At 40.0% G+C, this 23,711-nt stretch overlaps 1 protein-coding gene across 8 annotated transcripts in view; it reads right to left on the bottom strand.

Moving 5' to 3' along the window:
• Positions 1-8,511: 8,511 nt before the first annotated feature.
• The window catches only part of PRKAG2 (protein kinase AMP-activated non-catalytic subunit gamma 2), a 343,500-nt gene continuing 328,300 nt past the window's right edge, over positions 8,512-23,711 (bottom strand). For 3 of the 8 annotated variants that reach the window (XM_061586931.1, XM_061586933.1, XM_061586932.1), the window contains exons 8-15: positions 21,301-21,355; positions 20,289-20,415; positions 16,568-16,615; positions 16,202-16,367; positions 14,582-14,619; positions 13,237-13,383; positions 10,253-10,346; positions 8,515-9,464 (exon numbers count right to left, since the gene is read on the bottom strand). In XM_061586931.1, coding sequence (XP_061442915.1) covers positions 9,433-9,464; positions 10,253-10,346; positions 13,237-13,383; positions 14,582-14,619; positions 16,202-16,367; positions 16,568-16,615; positions 20,289-20,415; positions 21,301-21,355 — 707 coding nt within the window. In that variant the 3' untranslated portion in view covers positions 8,515-9,432. Of the gene's footprint in view, positions 9,465-10,252; positions 10,347-12,077; positions 12,131-13,236; positions 13,384-14,581; positions 14,620-16,201; positions 16,368-16,567; positions 16,616-20,288; positions 20,416-21,300; positions 21,356-23,711 lie in introns of all 8 variants that reach the window. The other 5 variants (XM_061586927.1, XM_061586929.1, XR_009758152.1 and 2 more) reach the window with 4 other exon arrangements.

Genomic DNA, 23,711 nt, shown 5'->3' with positions numbered 1-23,711 from the left:
GCGCAATTTCCCTCCTTCATTCTCTCGCCTACGTAATACGCCGTGCGTGTTTACGTCATGGAGCTGGGACGGGACCTTTGCGCCGTTGGGCTGGCAGACATGCAAGCGCTGGAGGTTTCGCAGCGTCATTCCTCCCGGAGGATTGCCCCCCCCAACTTGTTTGACTCGCTCCCTTTCTTTCCTCCACCCCTCCCTACCCGGCAGCAGAACCGGCGCTGGTTGGATGCATCGATGCTCAATTGGGGGCGGCTTCGCGCCGAGAGTGTTGTTGCTATTGGCCAAATCTGAAGCGGGAGGAAAAGAATGGAAGGGGATGGAGTCACGGGGGTTGTTTCTTCGGTGATTGGCAGATGACGACAGAAAAGTCTTTCGTTGGACAAGAACAGCCTGTGCATGCGTGATGGGCCAATTGTCGAGCTTTTCTTCACTTTTATCAGTGGGTAGCTACGTCGGGGCTGGCGAAGAACTGCTGGTACCTCCGATGATTTTTTTGCTTTCTGTGCCTTGACGGTGCAATAACTGCATACACGTTCTCCAAATTAACGCACCTGATAACGTTATCTCCGCCCCCCTTACACTGGAAGAGCTTTTTAAAATATATTGAGCTTTATATCTTCTATATATCTTTTTCCTGCTGGACCACTTTACAATCATACAGCGGTTGAGTTGGAGGGGCCCTCTGCACAGTGCAGGAATCCAGCTTAAAGCATCTCTGACAGGTGGCTGTCCAGCTGCCTCTTGGAAAGCTCCATTGTTGGAGAGCCCAACACCTTGGTAATTGGTTTCATTGTGGTACTGCTCTGCCAGTTAGGAAGTTTTTCCTGATGTTCAGCTGAAATCTGGCTTCCTCCAATTTGAGGCCGTTATTCCTTGTCCTACACTAGGACGATCGAGAAAAGATCAGGGCCCTCCTCTGGCATCTTTGCAAGTATTTGAACAGTTCTATCATATCTCCCCTCACTCTTTTCTTCTCAAGGCTAAACATGCACAGTTCTTTTAGTCTCTCCTCATAGGGCTTTGTTTCCAATCCCCTGATCATCCTCGTTGCCCTCCTGTGAACCTGTTCCAGTTTGTCTGCATCCTTCTTAAAGTGCAGTGATGAGAACTGGATGCAGTACTCAAGATGAGGCCTAACCAGTGCCAAATATGAGGGGAACTAGTACTTCACACAGTTTGGAAACTGTACTTCTGTTAATGCAGCCTAAAATAGCATTTGCTTTTTTTTGCAGCCACATAGCACTGTTGGCTCACATTCAGCTTATGAACATTCTCCTCTTGAACACTGAGGGATTTCTGTATGCCTTGAATCACTTTCATCCTATGTTTACATCGATTGGTCTTAATTCATGTATTATTTTACAAAATGTTGTCATAATCAGTGGATTAACACGAGACTCCAGTTACATTCTATATGTGTACTCCTTCCTTCATCCAAGGAACAGCCATGTGGCCAAGTTCTCCCATTTTCCCCTCACAGCACCATGTAAAGTATATTAAACTAAGAGGCTGTGGTTTGCCCATCAACGTCCAATGAGGTTCATGGTCAAGTGCCTTGACTTCAGTGCCATGGTTTGAATCCAACACTGCTGGCTGCAGCTATGCTACACAACACTGGGTCCTTTTATTGGTAACTATAATGCTGCTATTTCATACACTCACACAGAGAAATTATGTGCACATTAGCCATTCTGTGGCTAACTACATTGTTAAAACATTGATCCTCTGTGAAGGAGTTGGGTAGGTACACCAGAGCGTACAGGTTCTACAGTTGTTTGTTTTGCACAGTGGCGGGGTGACAATGTGCTTCCATTCTCCTTTTCCTTAGCTCACTTATGACTCCCTCCATGCCTCAAACAAGCATGTGGTTGAGTAATTGTAGTGCAGAAGAGCAATCTGTCCTCTCTCTGGTCATTGCGGACAGGAGCTTCTGAACAGCAGTAAGGATTAGGCTCATCTCAGACCATGTGGCAAACAGTTTGAGTTTCCTGTTGAAAAGACTGAATCAGAGTTGCCCGAGGAAGTTAGAATACTTGAGTCACTTCAGGCAATACATAATCATGTGCATTTGAAGTCCCTTCCCCTTTTGTCCCTTCCTTTCCATCACTGGTTCCAATGGATGTGAATGGTTTTACAGCATCAGGGTGGGAGTTAAAAATCCATTTTTTTCTCCAGCCTTTGTTTGTGTTAGTTGAGTGGGAATGGTTGGATCTATTAGAGCAGAGTCAAAACATCTGGAGAGGATGATGAGGGTGGGGACTGTTGCATTACAACATGAACCTTGATGGTTTTTGCCTCCCTTAAAAGGCAAAGTATTTTCCATCATTGAAACAGATGGGTTTCATTGCAAGAAACTCAGTGATATTAGAAGTAAAACCCAGGACTCCAGATCTGTATTTGTCTCTCGTTGCCATGTATTTATTCCTCACCTTTTTTTTCAACAGCACACAGGGCAACAATAATAAATAAGCAATCTCCATCTGTGAATTGACCAGATGCAGGCTAGCATAGTTTAAGCAAGATGACAACATCATATGCCTTCAGAACATGTTCATATTAGGATCCAAACATTAGCATGATTATGACATGCAGAACTAGGGTACTTTGAACTTGTACTTCTCAAGCAGCAGCCCCCACCCCCAAAATCACAAACTGCTTTTGAAACTGTTAAAAGACTTTTAAAACTAGAGTGCAATTTCTGTTACTGCTTTCTGAAGGGCTTTTACTGTATAGGGAGACTGTCAGGTACACAAAATAAATTACAGTAAACAGTTCAGAGATCAACGTAAGGTTTCCAGGCATATTAACCTGGCTGTAGGTTGTATAACTATAAGCTGATAAAATGCTTTTCTCTAAGAAACCACTGAATTTAGGATAAGGACCCTTAATGAAAGAAAAGTGAGACCTGCAAAAAAAAAGGTTGTAATGTAGTCTTGTTGCTCCATTGTTGGGAGAAGTGCATTATGTGGCAACAAGGGATAAGGCCTTCCCTGTGGCCCAATACAGCCCCCAAGCAATTTTTTTCTGGCTTTCCAAGATCCCATAGATTTTGGCAGTGGTTATAAAGAGCTGAGTGCTCTGATGGAGACACAAATTGCCTCCTCCCATAATCAGATCAGGTAGGAGCTGGGAATTGGTAGCTGGCAACTGGGGTGAGAGCTTGGTTCCTTAGCTGTAGATGATATCCCTAAGTAAATGAGCATTTGGTGGCGTGAGGTTTTGGGGGGTTGCTAGAGTCCTAGACTAAATTTTGTTTTAGCCTCCTAGCATTAGGCTGCCACTGTTATAGTATGGTCTTCTTGTATATGTACTCAGGATTGTTGGGACAAATAACTGCTGAGAACATATCTAAATGTGGGTGAATGTGTGCAGGGCAGGCAAGTTGCAGTTGTGTTAACGGGTCTGGAAATCTGTGAGCATTGAGTCAGGGGAGTCCCATTTTATGGATTTTAATGTGTTTTATATCTTGTATTTAATTTTGTTGTTCAATTTCCTTTGTAACTTGCTTTGTATTTCAAACAAAAAGTATATACATATTTGGAATAGTCTGAGTTCCAGCCATTTCCTCTTCTCAGATAGTCCATTTCACAACCTCTCCCCCTCCCATTTTCTCTCTCTAGCTGGTCAATGAGCATGCTTAATCCACACTGGGTGTTTTTTGGGGGGGGGGCAGGAAGGCCTAAGGTGTTTTTTTTGTACTTCTGCAAACCTTGGAGAGTTTATACTTCCCTATTGTCTCATATGTGTCTGGTGCCATTTTGGCTATATATGGACTTACACATGGAGAGTGAGTATGCTATTAGTATACGGAATGTTTCAACTTATGCAGCCTTGTTTAATTTAAAGATGGTTTTTTCAACATGGGATACACAGGTTCCTCATTCAAGAGTATTTACAAAGCGTTGCTCCCATTGTTGTTTCCTGCAATCAAGTACACGTATTTAACGTACGTATTTCATTTTAATGTTTAACCTGTTTAACACATACTCATCCTAAAGCAGGATACAAGCCAGTATCAAAAGGTGGAAAAATACATTGTCTTTCTCGGCAGTGTAAGTCTCTGACTTAAGCTGACCAAGTTTTATCTATGCCATCTGAAATCTCTGTATACTTGCTCTCCTTTCATGAGGAGAGAACCTGATGCTGTGCTGGCAGCCTTGAGCCATAGCCAGTGAAAATGCCCTGCCCCCCCCTTTCTTTTCATAGGAATGGCTTGGAGAGTAGATGAAAGAAACAGGGTATTTTGCGGCACAATTGACATTGTGTGTGTCCTTAAAGTCTTGCTTTTAAAAATACTCCCTTATACAGCTGACTATTTAGATTGATCATGCTTAGAATTGCTTTACTTCTCAATATGACAGTTGTGCAGAATTGAAAAAAAGGACCTCTCTTGTACCATTTTCTGGATATCCAGAGATACTCCTATCTTGACACACAGGGGCAGACACCGCAGAAATCCCTTTGGCTGTTTGTGTTTTCATTTGCAACAAAGGCCAATCACTATGGGCAAGATTCTTCTATAATGTTTATACACAAGTCAGTTCCATTAAGCAAAGATCTCTTGCAGTGTTTTTTGGTGGCTTCCTTATTCCAAATTTATTCCCTTTTATTGCTCTCTACGCAGCACAACTTGGTGTGTATGTGTATAATTATAAATTGCTCCTTAAGTCTATTCCATATGTGTGTGGTCTGTATGAAAATTTAATTACTGGTTTCCCTTCATTATTAGTTAAAGAAAGCTTTTTGCTATGGGGATGGAGAACAATGAAAAGAACAAACCCTCCCCTGAGTAGCTACTTAATGGTAATCATGGAACTTTTGAAGATAAGCAGTTGGAACAGCCGCAGCAATACCAAAACTGGATGAGTGAACAATTTTCTTCATAGTCCACCCCAAAGCTTTTACCACTGCCTTCAAAAAGAATCTTGAGATTAACAATATTAATTTTTGCTAACTGTCAACCACTGATGGACAGAAAACTGGAATATAAATATTTTAAATAATTAAGGCACAAGTCAGTAAATCCCCCAGCACTGCAACACTGAACAGGAAATAGCAAGATGGCAGAACCACAAAGCAGAAATTTCTAATGAATGGCAAAATAGACTCAGAAGAGCTAGAGAGGCTAACACTACAATTACTTTTATTACCACCACCCAAACACGCTTTGGCAATGATGTCGGAACAAAGGATGGTAATTCCAGAGAAAATGCTTAGTATGGAAGCAACTTATGATTGATAACCTTGTGTGAGCAGTTTCCCCCTTTCTCCTCCCCCTTGCACCCCCTCATTTGTTCTAGAGGGTCACCCAACCCTCTGAACCCTTTTCAATCAGGCTTCAGACCTGGTCATGGGACAGAGACTGCCCTGGTTGCCCTGCTTGATGACCTACGCCGGTCATCGGACAGGGGGAGTGCATCCATTGGTGCTGCTAGACCTCTCGGCGGCCTTTGATACCATCGATCATGGTATCCTTCTGAGCCGTCTTGCTGGGATGGGTCTAGGAGGCACTGTTCTACAGTGGCTCCGTTCCTACCTAATGGACAGGACCCAGAAAGTGGTGCTGGGAGACTACTGCTCCACCCCCTGGCCGCTGGCCTACGGGGTACCTCAGGGTTCCATTCTGTCTCCCATGCTCTTTAGCATTTATATGAAACCACTGGGAGAAGTCATCTGGAGATTTGGAGTGCAATGTCATCAATATGCTGACACTCAACTCTATTTCTCCCTTCTATCTGATGGCAAGGTGGGACTGCTCATCCTAAACCGGTGCCTGGAGGCTGTGAAGGGCTGGATGTGGGCTAACAAACTGAAATTTAATCCAGACAAGACGGAAGTGTTGCTGGCCAAGGGAAAAACTGCCCCAGGGATAGGGTTGCAACCTGTTCTGGATGGGGTTGCATTCCCCTTGAAAGAGCAGGTCCGCAGTCTGGGAGTTCTTCTGGATCCTGCCCTGCTGCTGGAATATCAGGTGGCTGCGGTAGCCAGGGGTGCTTTTTGCCATCTCAAAATGGTCTACCAGCTGCGTCCGTTCCTGGAAACAGCTGACTTGGCCACGGTGACACATGCATTGGTGACATCGAGGCTTGATTACTGTAACACACTCTACGTGGGGCTGCCTTTGAAAATGATTCGAAAACTAGTTGGTCCAAAGTGCAGCAGCCAGAATGTTAACGGGAGCATGGCGCAGGGAGCATATCTGTGCTCTATAGACTCCACTGGCTCCCAATTTGTTTCCGAACCCAATTCAAAGTGCTGGTTTTGACCTTTAAAGCCCTAAATGGCCTTGGAGCAGTGTACTTAAGGGACCGCTTACGTCCATATGTTCCTAGCCTGGATTTAAGATAATCTACCCCTGGTCTCCTCTGTGTGCCTGGAATGAAAGAAGTTAGATTGACAGGCATGCGGGAGAGAGCCTTTTCAATTGTGGCTCCCAGACTTTGGAATTCCCTGCCCCAAGAAGCCAGCTTTGTTCCCTCCCTGATGGTCTTCCGGAAACTTGTAAAAACTATTTTGTTCCGGAGAGCCTTTGGTTGGGACTGACGGGTCAGCCTGACACTGTTTTAAGTTTATCTTTTATTTTTATCTTTTAAGTTCTTCTATTCTCACTTTCTTATATGTGTATGCACATATATACATGTATGTATGTTTGTATGTGTATGTGTTGGACTACGATCTGGGAGATCAGAGTTTGAATCCCCACACAGCCATGAAGCTCACTGGGTGACCTTGGGCCAGTCACTGCCTCTCAGCCTCAGAGGAAGGCAATGGTAAACCCCCTCTGAATGCTGCTTACCACAAAAACCCTCTTCATAGGGTTGCCATAAGTCAGAATCGACTTGAAGGCAGTCCATCATCCGTTAGTTCGGACAGATAGGCGACTAACAAATAAAATTTTATTTATTATTTATATGTGCATAATGCATTTTAATAGTATTTTATGCATTTTAATTTACTGTAATGTTTAGTGTTTTTATTGTGTATTTTATTATATGTGTGCGATTTTATTGTAGCCACCCTGAATGCTATATAGTTTAAATAAATAAATAAAATATGGGGGCTGCAAAGGGGGGAGAATGGGAAGTCTTATAAAAGTCCATTCTGCTAGCACACAGCTGGATATCTCCCACTTATCAAACACCATATATAGGAGACAAATACATGTTTACGTGGCTGAACTGCCACTGGAAGAAGCTCTTCAATTCCAGAGACTTCCATAGATACCTTTCTTTAATTTCTCATGAGGTAAAAGAGCTCTTTCTCCAATTCTTGTTTTTAAATGAGATTATTAAAAAGGTAAGAGCTCCTCCTTAAAGCAACTACAGTTTGGACAAATACATATTTCATTTACATGGGTAATCAATTCACCTTTGAAAGGAATTAATATGAATCTTCCTAAAAAAGGAATAGACTAGGACATGTGGCTGGAGTGCATCTGGAAAATTATGGAGCCTAATTTTAAGTGAATTAAGCTGTCTTCTGGATACATAGGATTTTTTTTTTAAAGTTACTTGATAGGACTTTTGGAATATATATTCACACCCTGGATTTCATTTCAATCTTTCTGGGATACCAGCATGACATTGTTACTTTTTTAATATACATTTTTCACCCTCCTTTGTAGATGTCATGGGCTCTGCAGAGTGCTCCTGGAGTGATCAGGAAGATGAAGAGATCTGGGACCGGGAGAGGGACCCGGTCAGTTACAGAAGTAAGAGGCTGAAATAGAAGAGGCTTCAGCACTTAAGACAGTTACAGTTCCGCCCCTGTAGTTTCAGTTCCAGCTGAAGAAATGCTGATGTCTGTCAATGAGCTGGTCCCAATTCCTCATCTTCCCCCTCCCTTTGTCACCCCAGCTGCCGCCTCTTGAGGGGGGGAATCAGAGACTGAACCAGGGACAGTGCCCTAAACTTGCTGGGACAGAAAGCAAACGGTAAAGGACGGAGACCGAAGAAAGAGGTAAGTACAAATTAAGGAGAGGAGAATGACTGAAATCAGAACAGAAAAAACAGCAGAAAAAGGTATAAAAGGAATTTCTGAACAGAGAGAAGACCCAACCTTCAGAGACTGCAGGCAGGGCTGGTCTGGGGGGCGGGACGACTCCTCCCCCTGGAGAGGAGATTTTCAAGACCCTGCCTGTCATGACCAGTAGAAGTCATCCCTAACCAGGAATGTCCTCCAGCCCTATCTAGATGTGCCTGACCAGCCTCTACCCCGTCGCCAAGGACACGCCAACAGATGTGCAGACAGGCACAATTAGCATCCACTCTTCACCCTGTTTGTAGGAGCACCCACTTGCTAACCCAGTCCTGCACAGAGACACCTTCCCCACAAAAATAGAGAGCCTGCCCTGAGCCTTCTTAAAGAGTCTTGAGGAGTGTGTCTAGTTGCTGCAATAATGTCTTAGCTTGAATAGCCATGCTCTGTACTGCTGTGTATCTTGTGTAACCTGTAAGCTGATTGATGAAACTCTCAAGCTGAAATTCCACATTAAACAACATGGAGAAAAGGACACCAGTGAATTTGAATCTGAATTTAATGGGGTTGCCCAGGACAGTAGGCTACTTTTTTTTTGTTTCTCCTTTCTGGACATATGCCAGATGTGTCTAGTGATAATATATTTGATAAACTCCTGGTTTTTGTGGGTATAACCCATCTTTACAGCCTAATGGTTTGCACCACTGGGTTTAGTAATGAGAGATCTTCTTATATAACAATCAATGTTTTATTAATGAATATGGTGAAGTTTTAGCTATCCACCAAAGATGTGTAAAAAATTGCAAGAAAAGAAAAATAAATAAAGCTGGTTTTAGATCAGTCTTGTTTTACCATCTCTGTTCAGAATGCAACATTTATAAACACACAGAAATTGTCATTAAAGTTTTAAAGTAATCTACTTTCAATACTTTCAAATTACAGCTTTTATGACAAATCTAATGATAACCGAAATTGATTTGGTTTTAGGTTTAGCGACTTGAACATTCAAATACAGTGTTTTGTTTCACACAATACTTCCTCTTATTGTGATGGGCAACAGCGATGACATATTGTTGGCTTTTTGACATAAGGCACTATGATATGAATATGCCATACACTTGCCTTATGTCGGAGATCTGTTGCTGAGCAGTGACTTCTATCAAATACAAAAGATGTCTGTTTTCAGGATACAGTGCATTTTAGATGAAGGACATCATGTGAAGTCTTTCAGCAAACATTTTAAATGCAAGCCTGTATTTAATACATAAGCTTTTTGACATGCTGCTTTTTTTGCGACAGTCACTGGGAAGTAATATACTAGTTACCCAACACTCAGTCCCAATACACACATACTCATCACAATTTTTCTCTTCTCTAGTGCCGCCAATGTTCTTGAGGCAAAGATGACCCAGTAACATCATTCAAGTTCTTCTACAAGCGTTTATATGCTCACAGCAATCATTCAGTTTCACTTTCCTTTTGTTTGGCACCTGTTTACAGAAGAACAAAAAGTTAGATGTGAGGCATTCCATACAGAAAATGCATACTCTCTCCTATGTGGGCCACCTTATGTCTTCCATTATAACTTGATGCTTCTACCATGGGATACATTACATTTGCCCAGACTCAGCGTATAACATTTTGTGCCTGGCAAAATTAGATATTTCTACCCCCAGATACTGCGTGCATTGCTACTGTGATTGCCATACAGAATGTTTGCACGTTACTGGCTCTTACTGGAAAATTGTGATGTGATTACAGACTCCCATGTCTATACTACTTTGTGATTTTTAAAATAGATTTATAGTTATAGATTTCAGTATTTAGCGTGATTCAGTTCCAGAAACTGAAGAGGTGGGCCTAGCACAGCCTAGAGACATTCCTTGTCTGTGCAAAACTTGTTCCATATGCTTAGAGACTTCCAGGTAAATGAAGTGAGGGCCCCATCAAAGCATGGCCCATCCCCCCCAATCATGCACAGTAGTTTTCATATTTTTGCTGATATAAAAAGCAATTTTTGCATGCTGGCCTCTTTGTGCATGCCCAAAACCAACTATGGCATCCATTCCAGATTCCACAATTCACTTCAAAATCCATTATACATTCTGTCAAACTTTTTGTTTTTATGGAAACTTGGACTATTACACTATAGCGGGGAACTTGGCCACGGGCAAATCAGTATCCATCTCAACTTTTAAGAGTTATTGTGAGGATAAAGTTATTGTAAAATCCTTTGTATGTTGCTATAGAAAAATATAAACAAGTGCAGCATCCATACCAGCTGGCGTGAGCACTAATGCTTGTAGGATGTCAGAGAGAGAGATTATACCAACAATACTATCTACTTCATTCACTACCACCAATCGATGAACCTGCAAACGGAACAAAAACATATTAAGAGATGACTATACTTTCCAATAAGCACCTACCCTCCAAAAACACAAGAAAAAAATCATACGTGTTAATAATACTCAGTTGAATCACATTATTTAGAAAGACGCCCCTGCCCCCTCAATGAAGCAATAAGGAGACTTTCTAAAACAAAAATTTGTTCAGCTCCAGAGACCCAGGACATCAATCCCATTTTAATTGAATTAACAGTGAGGTACGAAGAGAAACCATTAATTGGTTCCATTTTCCAATGCTACCCACTGAAGCTTGGATCAAACCATTTAGTTTTATATCAATATACCGTATCTTTACAAGAAGCCCTGTCTTCCCTCACAGCTAGCACTGTGTATTTGCATACACTTCTTTTCTGTGGGCTTGTACATGAATAACTGGAGGCCCAGCTGTTCTATAATTGAACAGGAACGCGTTGCACAGTAGTTGAATACATTTCATTTCTCACAGCTACAAGAGAGTAACTGTTGAAATGCTAACAAGGTGTTATTTAACAGTAAAAGATCTGCTTGTAGATGGATATAAGAAATTTGAGAACAGATTACATTTGCCTCATTATTTTGTTAGAATATAAAGTTTTATATATAAAAAGAATATAAAGAAAATAATTCCTACTCATTACAAATACATTCAAGTGGGAAGTTCTTGTTAAAAACAGATACTGTCTGTAACCCAAATACTGCAACATAATCTAACAAGGAACAGACTAAAACTAACAAGTCTATTTTTATTATAAAAGTGAAGTGTAATGTTACTGGTTTCGTACATAGCTAAAACATTTATAATTAGAGCAACCTAATTTACAACTTCAACCTAATGATGCATCTTTAAAATTTATGCATTACACACACAAGCTATTTTAGGTACATTTTATAGTTTGTGTTTGCCCAGTAGAACTTGTGAACAACATACCCTCCTCACATCTCCTGTGTTTCAAAAGCAATCTGCTATATTGCACAGCCACCCTTTGGGGCAAATGTGCAACCAGTCAAGCATTGATGAGTAGATGGTGCCATGTAGCCCTCTGTGCATGTTGAGTTTTCCTCTAGTTGACTGAACTGGGGAGGGCAGGAAATAGTGCACTGCTCAAAAGGCATGCGGGAGTGTAGGCATCACCTATGCACAACCAGGCCACTAGGGCCTCCCAGTTATGTCTAGCAGTGCCACAAACTGAGAGTGTCACAGCTGGCATCTCATGTTGTGTTGGGATATGTGGACAGCTGTTTGTGAGAGACAAGTCCACAGTCTTACCTGACATGCTTTTCTAGATTAGGTGTACACCTTTTTCACTTTATAATCTGACAAAGAAAGGTTTTGTTCAACTATTTTAAATATGCATGATTACTGAGGAGTACTCAGCTTTTACACAAAGACATTTGAGTAAGACAGCAGTTGTTTATGGAAAGATGCCCAAATGATTAAGGTGCAAAATAGTGAGATGATCAGTTCCCACAAAGCATTTAAAGAACGACCATCCTCTCAATAGATTACTTTAGCCCTGCTGAATATTTGAAGTTTTATGTTTGCTCTCAACCATTTTCTAATTTTGTAATCACCTTAGCAAACATGTTGATGTAAGTTAAAGATAACTTATGAAGTACAAGAAACAAAGAGCAAGAGAGGCCTTTGTCAAAGAAATAGATACATCAAGGTTCAAGTCAAGGTACTTCAACAATTTAGGACAGAGGTGGACTACATACCAGCCAGGTACCTTAGAGCTCCTCTTCTCTTGTATTTGAACAGTCATACCCACCTGATACAAATGGGGAACACAGGAAAGAAATAGAAAAGGGGGGAAATTCTATTTTTATATATGTTCCTCGTATGTTGGTGATACTTTAGACAGGGTTATTATGATGGATAGGTTTAAAATGGCTATTAATACGGACTATCAAATGGTCAGTCACTTGGCCATCTTTCTCAAATTCAACAGCTTCAGTACTCAAAAGGCTACTGAATAACAAAGTGACAATACAGTCAGTTGTTTGCCAAGATAAATATATACAATACTGACAAACAATTATGAAAAAACTCCACCCATCCTCTGATGTAATTGGGATTTCTGATATCTGCATATGTTGTGAAACAGATTACATGGCATCTCTGAAAAGATATTGCAAAATCAGCTAAAATAAGTGATGTGTCTAGACATAGATAAAATAAAATGGATATACCATTCATTTTAACAAACAAATCAATCTGAGTTAATTTTGAAAAATGCTACTAACTTGAGCTAGCTCCTATCCTTGTCTTTGAGTGCAGATGTGCACCAGATCAGGAATTATTAAAGGGTACACTAGCAGAATCAACATTTCTGTGATGTGCCCTTGCAAACTAATCATTAAGCTAAAATATGGCAGAAACCAGTTTTTGGATAATCACCAACAATCTGGCCAAATTAATCTTCCGTAAACTTTTCTTTAAAATACCTTTAACCCCCTACCTCCTACATTTCTTAGTTTCAGCAAGAGTCCTTTAGACTTCGGTCCATCAACACTGCTACAAGCTTTCATAGGTAGGCATCACAGTCTCCTCACTTTAAGGCTTGGCCACATTGTTTTGCCAATGCTCCAGGTCTCTCAGGCTGTAGTATTTCATTATGTTCAGTTATTTTTTTATTTAAAAGAAAGTTTAAGAAATATGGTAGTCTTCAAAAATTAGAATAAAGGATCCATGAAGTACAACAGAGCCCTTGTGCTTTATGTTGGATTATAATATATAAGTTTAAATGCACCTGCTAGTACACCTTTGGAAGGAGTTGTATGCCAACATCATCTGGGTCCCTCTGTGAAATCGCATTAGCTGGAATTTTGGTTAGCAACACGTCTCATAAATGTATTGTGGTCCAAGAAATCTCACCTCAGCTTTAACTATCCGATCCACAATGGTCTCCAGTGTTTCCAGCTTACTGCATTTCAGAACACCTTCAAAATACTGAGAGCGGTGTTGAAGGGCTTGTGTCACTGTGATATCTAAGTTATTGTAAGTTTTTTCAGCAGCAAGATTCTGAAAAAAGTGATTGCATAAGATTCAATTTGTACAAAACATTCAATTTATTAATATGTATCCCCGTAGATCAGGAGTTTGATCTTAGTTATGTCATTTCAGAAATGGAACAAAAAGAGAGTCCTTCAGCTATGCTGAAGATTGGAGAGTCCAATCCAGATAAATCTGTAGATTGTGGTGTGATGTTGTAATGTTATGGACAAACTTGCACATAAGCTAGAAGGACTAACATGCTTCTACTAAACATGATTGGCTCTGTGCAGATTAATGTTGCCCAATGACCAAATTTAGAAGATCAGGGAAACCCTGTGAACTTACACATTCCTCTTGTTCTTCTCTCAAATGGGCATTCCTCTTTCAGTTTGCACCAGAATTTTCACTAAACACAGTTAGCGCACCAATTTTAACCATTGTTGCAAACTGTGGATTAGTGCAAGCTATGGTGCAAACATAACACTAACCATAGTTAGCTACAAGATTAAAGAGTGGTGGGTGGGTGGTGAAATGATTGTGAAAAAGGGGAACAGGGAGGGGCATTCATTCTGGTCTCACAACATTGATGAGGAGATGGGGCAGCATTAGGTCTGCACAGAGTCATAGACCACAGTCCGACATTGATTGCCAAGAAACTTTACCTCCCTGACCCACCAGCACCCATGGAAACCATTATTAACAACAGGTCAAATTAGAGAACAATATAGAAATCTCAGGAACTGAAGATCAAAAGGGACCATTCTAAACTAGGAAAAGCTCTTTGGGTACTGAGAACAATGTGAAAAATACAAGCAAGTGAACATTTAGGGTGGGTGCAAGCTGTGTTCTACACAACAAAGTGGGAATTCACTCTGTTCCATGTTCCAATAGACAAGGTTGGTCCTGCTACCAACGTGGACTGCAGCCAAGAGTACTTGAGGAGCAGGTTCTCTTTCAGAAAGTGCTGGCAAGATCCCCTGCTTGCAACTCTATGACATTTCTCATAAGGGTATTATTAATGGGCAAGATTTGCTCATTGCATTCAAAGGATAGATTTTTCTGTCCCACTACCTACCTCTACCAGTTATAACAACATTTATACTGGATAATATACATGTACAGCCCAGTATTCTAAAGGTCACAGCTGTTGAGCCAAGATATATTCCTGAACAGCAACAGTGAGATAGATACTTAGCAAAAAATATTATAAAATGTAAATACTTACTATCACATCAAATTTGGAATATATATCTACAACTTTTCCTAAAAATGGAAGATAGGAAACCTTTACAATGTGTTAGTAATTAACCATAAAACCAAATACAAAACTCTATACCAGCCTTTGTCAACTTGGTGCTCCCCAAATGCTTTGAAACACAACTCTCATCAGCCTGCAGCCAGCACAAAGGCTGCTCTGTACAGTCTCTGTAGGCTGCCTATTAATAGTTGTATTTAGTGTGAGCCTGTTAATACCACCAGAACTGCCATAATAGAATCTGCTCACTGGACTGTACCTGAAAACAGCTAGATGGTGAAGCTCCACAAAGTTAATTTTAACCGATTTTATCTCTGTAGAATCCTTTGTAACATTACTGTACACCACTTAAGAGACTACAGTGTTAAGCAGTATTTAAATTATTGATATAAATATGAGTTACAATAAGTATGTACAGATATGCACTTTGTTTGAGTCTTAAATCTTAGCTACCAAATTAAAACCTTATTTTGAACCCTAAAGCTATATTGTTAGGTTCTCTTCCCCAGATATGACAGCATTAGCAGCTGTAATTTTTTTCCCTTCCTATGATTTTTGTTTGTCTCATGGACACATCAGGTGGCCAAGTTTTATTTTCTTGCAAAGCTGAATGGAAAAAAATATTTCCACATGTAAGCTTTGCAAGTTTCATAAGATGTCCTTGCTGATTTTACTCTTCCCTCCCCCACACGTCTCTTCCTCATATCCTCTTATTTGCCAGCAATAAGGCTACAACAGGTTTGACTATATACGCATGTAACACACCCAAGATAACAGCTAGAAGTTGCATTAGCACATTTACAGCCCAGTTCCATGCTTGCTTACACAGAAGTCACTCCCAAATTCAATGGGGTTTACTTTCATAATGTGTGTAAGATTCACAGCTGAGGATTGCAGTTCCATACATGCTTACTTCTGAGTCAGTAGACACAGGATTGGAGTGTTAGTGAAGGAAGAAGCCATATAAAAAGGTCAACAAATTTTAGGAAACACAGTGAATTATTTCAGCATAGAAAATAATTAATGGGATAGTCTTCTTTATTCAAGAAATGCAAAAGCACAATCCACATGCACCTCTATGCATTATATGAGCGGGGGGGGGAGGGGGAGGTGAGAGAGTTGGAAAGGAAGAAAATGGTTTGTTTTGCTGCTAGTGATTATCAGTTGTAAGCACTAAATTCTCTGACCCCTCTTATTAAACAGGAAAAAAATAAGGAGAAGGAGGCTTCTTTAAGATCCCATCATTTATTGAGAATGTATTTCTCTTTCATTATAATCTTCCCTGAATTAATGGCATTTCCAGCAGATGGTAATATGGCAAAATGGCTTCACCCTGTTTTGGTTCTTTTTTTCCCTTTTCATTATCTGAATGCACATTTGCTTGTATCCTTTTTCCACAGCGTAGCCCTCATCAAATCCTGTGGAATCTAGGTTAATAAAAGATTTTGCTTCTCTTTTCAGTCACATGCTTTCAGTTCAGTAGAATTACACTTGATTTGCATCTGTATGTCCCACCTGTACTTTTACTACACCTCTGCAGTAATTTTATTTTCCTTCCATACGACAGCCAGACTACTTATTAATACACACCTGACTCATCCACAACAGGTAGTGCCGATATCCTTCTATCTACAAATATATTCAAAGCTTTAATGATAGGAGTGTCTGGGTGTATAAAGGCGATGTTGTGATATGTTCCTATCCCAAGTTCATCCAGATTTTTCTTCATAAAGGCAGGCTTTGGCATTTCTGACACCTAGAAGAATTAAAAATAATACCACTTGTTTGAAAAGCCAAACAGCTCACAAGAGGTTTCAAAATTACCACACAAGGAATTTCCATGTTGGAAGACATGGAAATTGATAACATATTTTAATAGACTAGTAAGCCTAAATTTAGTGGGCATACTAAAATCTGTCAGAATGAAGCCAATACCGGCTTCAAAGTTGAACTTACTTCTAGCATTAAGGCCCACACGTCTTGCACTGGAGGGGATGCTTTGAGCTAGGAAAATGCACGACATATCAGAGATAATACATTTTCAGCTTTTATAATTACAGCATGGATTGCAATGACACAAATGTCATTGCATTTTGAAGACTTATCTGGTGAATAAAACAGCATATCTATTCCCTGCTCCAGACACACACTTTTGTTCAAAACATGTTATATTATAATGTGAAATTTGTTCAACATCATCCAAAGCTCCGTTGTCCAAGCTTTGCAATGCAATATTAATACTTTAATACCTTTGGGAGGAAGGGTGGGATATAAACTGAATAATAAAGAAGTTAAATAAATAATATGTTATACGAGGTTGTATGGTTGAGCATCCAAGTGCCCACAATCCAAGCATCATTTGAACATGCTTCTGCAGGCTTGACATTTAGCACACTGAATTTAGTAAGCAAGTTATGAAATGGATAAACTGTGGGAGTTTACTAATACCTCCTGTTACTGTACTGGTTACAGACAAGTGGAACCTGCAACAAAATGTTGCAGTGTATCTTTACCTCTTAACAGGAATACTCCTGTTCAGGCTTTCAGCCAGTCAGCCATGCCCTTACTCAGGACACTCCCTTCCACACAACCCTTAGTTCTCCATTTTCCTTTCCTAGCTGACAGACAACAGTCTGTACTTTCTTGCTCAGTCCTCGGTGGGGACTATTTTTCATCTCCTTAGGTTTGTCTGTTTTTTTTAATTGGTTGTTCCCCTGAGCATACCACTACCTCTCTCTTCTTTCCTAGGGCCCCATTTTGGCTCCAATCCAGTCAGCAAACTCAGTGGTGAGTGCTATTATGAGAATGAGATGTTTGCATAGATTTTTTACAGTGAAAGTTCCTTGGCAATAAACAATATAAAATTGCTGCCATCTGAACTCTGTGTGAATGCTATCTGCATGATCCACCCCAATACAAGATGATTTGCCACAAGAGAAGCAAGACAATGAAAATCATCTGTATGTTCATTGGACAATTCTCAGCTATAATTTTCTTGCGATACTTCCAAACTATATAAAAAGTTGAAAGAATCAACCAAGGTTTAGTATCCAAACTAGACCAGATTATTGCAAATGAGCCAAAGCAAGCCTTGTGTGCTCCCCTTCCTTCTTCACAAACAAGAGAGGAGGAGATTGAAAGCTTGCGCTTTTAACTAAAATGAAACTCTGAGGACTTTTGCCTATTCCAACTCCAGTAGGACAAACCAGGTTCTAGTTAGAATAAACTAAGGTTTAACTAATAAACTAAGGCTCCAAGTTTGCACGTAATGAAACCTGTATTCAGCAGGGAAAGCAGGTACTTTTGTTCTCTTCTCACACAAGAAGGGAAGGGGGAACAAGTGAGCCCAAGGCCCAATATGGTTTGCTAGTGATCATGGGAATCATAGTTTAGACCCTGTCTGAAATGGGCTGATGTCTGTTTTCAGAAGGGACACACCTAAGTGAGTATTTGACATTTTCCTGAATCAAGTCACCCCAATATATTTTCCAAAGATGAAGAAGATACGTTTGATGCAGGAAGCAGCTGGATGCTGCATTAATCTGTGGCAAAAGTTATACAGGCATACCACGATTAAAGTAGCTTCACTTAAAGTAGCCTCGCTATAAAGTACATGTTCCATACTCCACCATACCCCGCTTAAAGTATGCGCGCTTCACAATAACGGACATTTTATTGGCATGATGCCGCTGCCATCTAGTGGTGATTGCATGCAGTACAAGTGAAGATAATTGCTTCACTTTAAGTACATTTTCACTTAAAGTACACTCTGCGGTCCCATTGCGTACGTTAAAGCGGGGTATGCCTGTAATTTGTGACCAGTTGTTGCATGTTGAAGACCCCAACTGTTAATGAAGAGCAGAAAAATCAGCAACCACAGAAGCATTTTAATTCAGCAGAGACATTTATGGAGATTCAAAGTTTTTGGTTTTGTGTATCATGCCACACTATAAGAACATAAGAAGAGCCTGCCGGATCAGGCCAGTGGCCCATCTAGTCCAGCATCCTGTTCTCACAGTGGCCAACCAGGTGCCTGGGGGAAGCCCACAAGCAGGACCCGAGTGCAAGAACACTCTCCCCTCCTGAGGCTTCCGGCAACTGGTTTTCAGAAGCATCCTGCCTCTGACTAGGGTGGCACAGCACAGCCATCATGGCTAGTAGCCATTGATAGCCCTGTCCTCCATGAATTTGTCTAATCTTTTTTTAAAGCCGTCCAAGCTGGTGGCCATTACTGCATCTTGTGGGAGCAAATTCCATAGTTTAACTATGCGCTGAGTAAAGAAGTACTTCCTTTTGTCTGTCCAGAATCTTCCAACATTCAGCTTCTTTGAATGTCCATGAGTTCTAGTATTATGAGAGAGGGAGAAGAACTTTTCTCTATCCACTTTCTCAATGCCATGCATAATTTTATACACTTCTATCATGTCTCCTCTGACCCGCCTTTTCTCTAAACTAAAAAGCCCCAAATGCTGCAACCTTTCCTTGTAAGGGAGTCGCTCCATCCCCTTGATCATTCTGGTTGCCCTCTTCTGAGCCTTTTCCAACTCTAGAATATCCTTTTGGAGATGAGGCGACCAGAACTGTACACAGTATTCCAAATGCGGCTGCACCATAGATTTATACAACGGCATTATGATATCGGCTGTTTTATTTTCAATACCTTTCCTAATTATCCCTAGCATGGAATTTGCCCTTTTCACAGCTGCCGCACACTGGGTCGACATTTTCATCGTGCTGTCCACTACAACCCCGAGGTCTCTCTCCTGGTCGGTCACCGCCAGTTCAGACCCCATGAGCGTATATGTAAAATTAAGATTTTTTGCTCCAATATGCATAATTTTACACTTGTTTATATTGAATTGCATTTGCCATTTTCCCACCCATTCACTCAGTTTGGAGACGTCTTTTTAGAGCTCTTCGCAATCCCTTTTTGTTTTAACAACTCTGAACAATTTAGTGTTGTCAGCAAACTTGGCCACTTCACTGCTCGCTCCTAATTCTAGGTCATTAATGAACAAGTTGAAAAGTACAGGTCCCAATACCGATCCTTGAGGGACTCCACTTTCTACAGCCCTCCATTGGGAGAACTGTCCGTTTATTCCTACTCTCTGCTTTCTGCTTCTTAACCAATTCCTTATCCACAAGAGGACCTCTCCTCTTATTTCATGACTGCTAAGCTTCCTCAGAAGCCTTTGGTGAGGTACCTTGTCAAACGCTTTTTGAAAGTCTAAGTACACTATGTCCACTGGATCACCTCTATCTATATGCTTGTTGACACTCTCAAAGAATTCTAATAGGTTACTGAGACAGGACTTTCCCTTGCAGAAGCCATGCTGGCTCTGCTTCAGCAAGGCTTGTTCTTCTATGTGCTTAGTTAATCTAGCTTTAATAATACTTTCTACCCGTTTTCCAGGGACAGAAGTTAAGCTAACTGGCCTGTAATTTCCGGGATCCCCTCTGGATCCCTTTTTGAATATTGGCGTTACATTTGCCACTTTCCAGTCCTCAGGCACGGAGGAGGACCCAAGGGACAAGTTACATATTTTAGTTAGTTAGTCTCTCTCAGGCACATTTAAATAAGAGATAAAGTACTCTCAATAGACTTTATATTAGTAACAGTGAGCACTGTCTGCTCCCAGATAAAGTAGTAGCAGAAGAAAATTATTAATCTACTTACAAAAAGCTGGAGAAACTTGAGGATTCTTTTATGGGTAAGTATATAAAGTGCATTTCCGCTCACAGGGTCGATAACTGGCAATCTATGGATTTTGTTTTTGATCAGTGAATACACAGCATCAAAAAGGCTGAAGAGAAAGTTATTGCAACTGTTAGTATATTCTTACTGTGACATCGAAAAAAGCACTTCGCTATTCTCAAAGTTGCCACGTATGTGATTTATAATATATAATATTGGAGGAAGTTGTGAAAACTGAGTTAAGTTCATTACATAGTTGTTAGACAAGCTACACTACAGTTTAATATCAATAATAACAGATCCTGTCAGTCAAAACAAGAGTAGGAAAGCTCTGCAAATGCATTTTTGATGGGATGAATGGGAGTAGAACATTATATTTACAATGACCTGAATAATAGCAAGATTCAAATGCAAACTAAACTAGGAAACAATATAGTAATAAACCACAACAGCTTTCTTGCTACATGACTCTGTGCTGGCTTGAAGGGGTTACACATTGAATGGATGGTTAATTATGGCCTAACAAGCTTTGTCTATATAAACTATGCTAATACTACTTATAGAAACACACGTAAATGGAAATTATGGCAGTCACGTCCTAAATATTTCCTGTGTGTTCATAAAACCAAAACACTGTTATATTAATTTTTTTTAAAAAGACCAAGGATTCCTGAGCCTGGCAGAGGGAACACAAGCCAATGTAAGAGCTTGACTTATACCACCCTTGTTGCTAGCTTCAATTCTGCCAGTTGACAGGCCACGTGACTGAACTGAAAGAGGTTTGGAATAGGTGCAAGTCTCTCCTTGCCCCATTCCGGAATACCCCCTTTTTAGGGACTTATGCTGGGTTAAATTCCACCGGCTGAACCAGGCTGAGGGAGTTACACTGGATCTTATCTATAGCTCAAGATCCGCCTATTCCAAACTCGCTCATCCCAGTGGATCTTGGGTTTGAATTGTGCTATAAGAAATTAAAAATAGAAAAGCACCTTACCTTGCATCCGGTGAAATATTCACTAAAGGCTTAAAGGTTTCTTGTAGGTAAAGCTCTGCATAATTAAAAACAAAACCATTTTTTCATCTCAATAATAAAAAATACTATTTCATAGGAATACTTTTTTCTGTAACAAAACAGGCATCTCCTGACATTTTAATACAAAAATAAACAATTACAATGGGAGAAGGGAAAAAGCTCTTTTCCACTGTGTTACTCTTACCAGTGAGCCCTGCATAGCCAAAGTGCAATCAACAGAGTTGCCAAATTAAACAAGGACAATGATTCAGGAGAGTAACCACTAGAGGTCACTATAACCATGCACACGAATACCATAGCCCACAAAGATTGAACATAGGATATTTTAAAGTAATGTTTCAGATTACTAATGTCAGCAACATTGCAAAAAGGCACCATTGTCTTCTCATGCACCTGCAGGAATTAACTTCCAACTTTTTTTTTGCAGTACATAGCATGCATGCCCTGAAGATACATCTTCATAATGAATATTTCTTGACAGATCTTCAAATGTTCATCTAACCATAATTTCTTGAAGAGCAACTTGGTGAGGGAGAAGAGGCAAAGGGCATTTGTAATTATAAAAATATAATCACATAAAAACCATTATAAAGATGTAAATTATATTTTATTTAAATCAAAACATAACTATGTATTTTTTTACACTACCACAAGTCAGACATATCAGTGAAAGTAGTTGAATATTATTGTGGTATTTGGCATTCCAGTGAGGAATGATAACAATAACTTATAAACAAACTCCACTTTTCAATAAACATGTCTGCTGATCATTCTCTCTTATAATACGAAAGGTTTGTGGGAAAATACCCTTGTCCACAATTGTTCATATCAAGATGATTTTAAAAAGGTTCATGGATACTTCCACGATATTGCTACCATTTGTCTTACTCAGTGTGTAAACTATTCACCATTTTGAAGTCTTCTTGCAAAATGTGATCCTTCACATCTTTCAGAAGCAGTATTTCAGGACTGAACAGGGTATCAACCTGGTAATCTCTTATTATTTTCATTACTCTTACCAAGACTGTTTGACAAAAGGGAAACCCAAAATACCTGCATTAAATTTGCCCCTTGAGATTTGACAACTCCAACACTTACTTACCCTTCTGCAATTTTAATTTTTGCCCCCCAAAATTGTTTGACTTAATTTGAGCAGTGCTAATCCTTTAAAATTTTATAGATTTAATTTTGTGAAATATAACCATCAACTTTAAATGGTACTCTTGCTGTTATATGCCTTCAAGTCAATTATGACTTATGGCGACCCTATGAAGCAGCGACGTCCAACAGCATCTGTTATAAACCACCGTTCAGATCTTGTAAGTTCAGGTCTGTGGCTTCCTTTATGGAATCAATTCATATCTTGTTTGGCCTTCCACTTTTTCTACTCCCTTTTGTTATTCCCAGCATTATTGTCTTTTTCTAGTGAATCATGTCTTCTCATTATGTGTCCAAAGTATGATAACCTCAGTTTCATCATTTTAGCTTCTAGTTTAATTTGTTTTAACCCCCAATTATTTGTCTTTTTCGCGGTCCATGGTATGCTCAAAGCTCTCCTTCAACACTACATTTCAAATGAGTTGATTTTTCTCTTACCCACTTTTTTCACTGTCCAACTTTCACATCCATATATAGAGATGGGGAATACCATGGTCTGAACAATCCTGACTTTAGTGTTCAGTTATACATCTTTGCATTGGAGGACCTTTTCTAGTTCTCTCATAGCTGCCCTTCCCAGCCTTCTTCTGATTTCTTGACTATTGTCTCCATTTTTATTGATGACTGTGCCAAGGCATTGATAATCCTTGACAAGTTCAATCTCCTCCTTGTCAACTTTAAAGTTATATAATTCTTCTATTGTCATTACTTTAGTCTTCTTGACGTTCAGCTGTAGTCCTGCTTTTGTGTTTTCCTCTTGGACTTTCCTCAGCATTCGTTTCAAAACATTACTGGTTTCTGCTAGCAGTATGGTATCATCTGCATATCTTAAATTCTTGATATTTGTCTCTCCAATTTTCACACCTCCTTTATCTTGGTCCAGTCCTGCTTTCCGTATGATATGTTCTGCGTATACATTAAACAAATAGGATGATAAAATACTCCCCTATCTCACACCTTTTCCAATAGGGAACCAATCGGTTTCTCCATATTCTGTTCTTACAGTAGCCTCTTGTCCAGAGTATAGGTTGTGCATCAGGAAAATCAGATGGTGTGGCACCCCCATTTCTTTTAAAGCATTCCATAGTTTTTCATGATCTACATAGTCAAAGGCTTTGCTGTAATCTATAAAGCACAGGGTGATTTCCTTCTGAAATTCCTTGGTCCGTTCCATTATCCAACATATGTTTGAAATATGATCTCTGGTGCCTCTT

The sequence above is a fragment of the Rhineura floridana genome, chromosome 10, assembly GCF_030035675.1.
Source record: "Rhineura floridana isolate rRhiFlo1 chromosome 10, rRhiFlo1.hap2, whole genome shotgun sequence".
Lineage (NCBI taxonomy): Eukaryota > Metazoa > Chordata > Lepidosauria > Squamata > Rhineuridae > Rhineura > Rhineura floridana.
The sequence above is the reverse complement of the archived record's forward strand: the minus strand, read 5'-3'. Positions and strand labels throughout refer to the sequence as shown.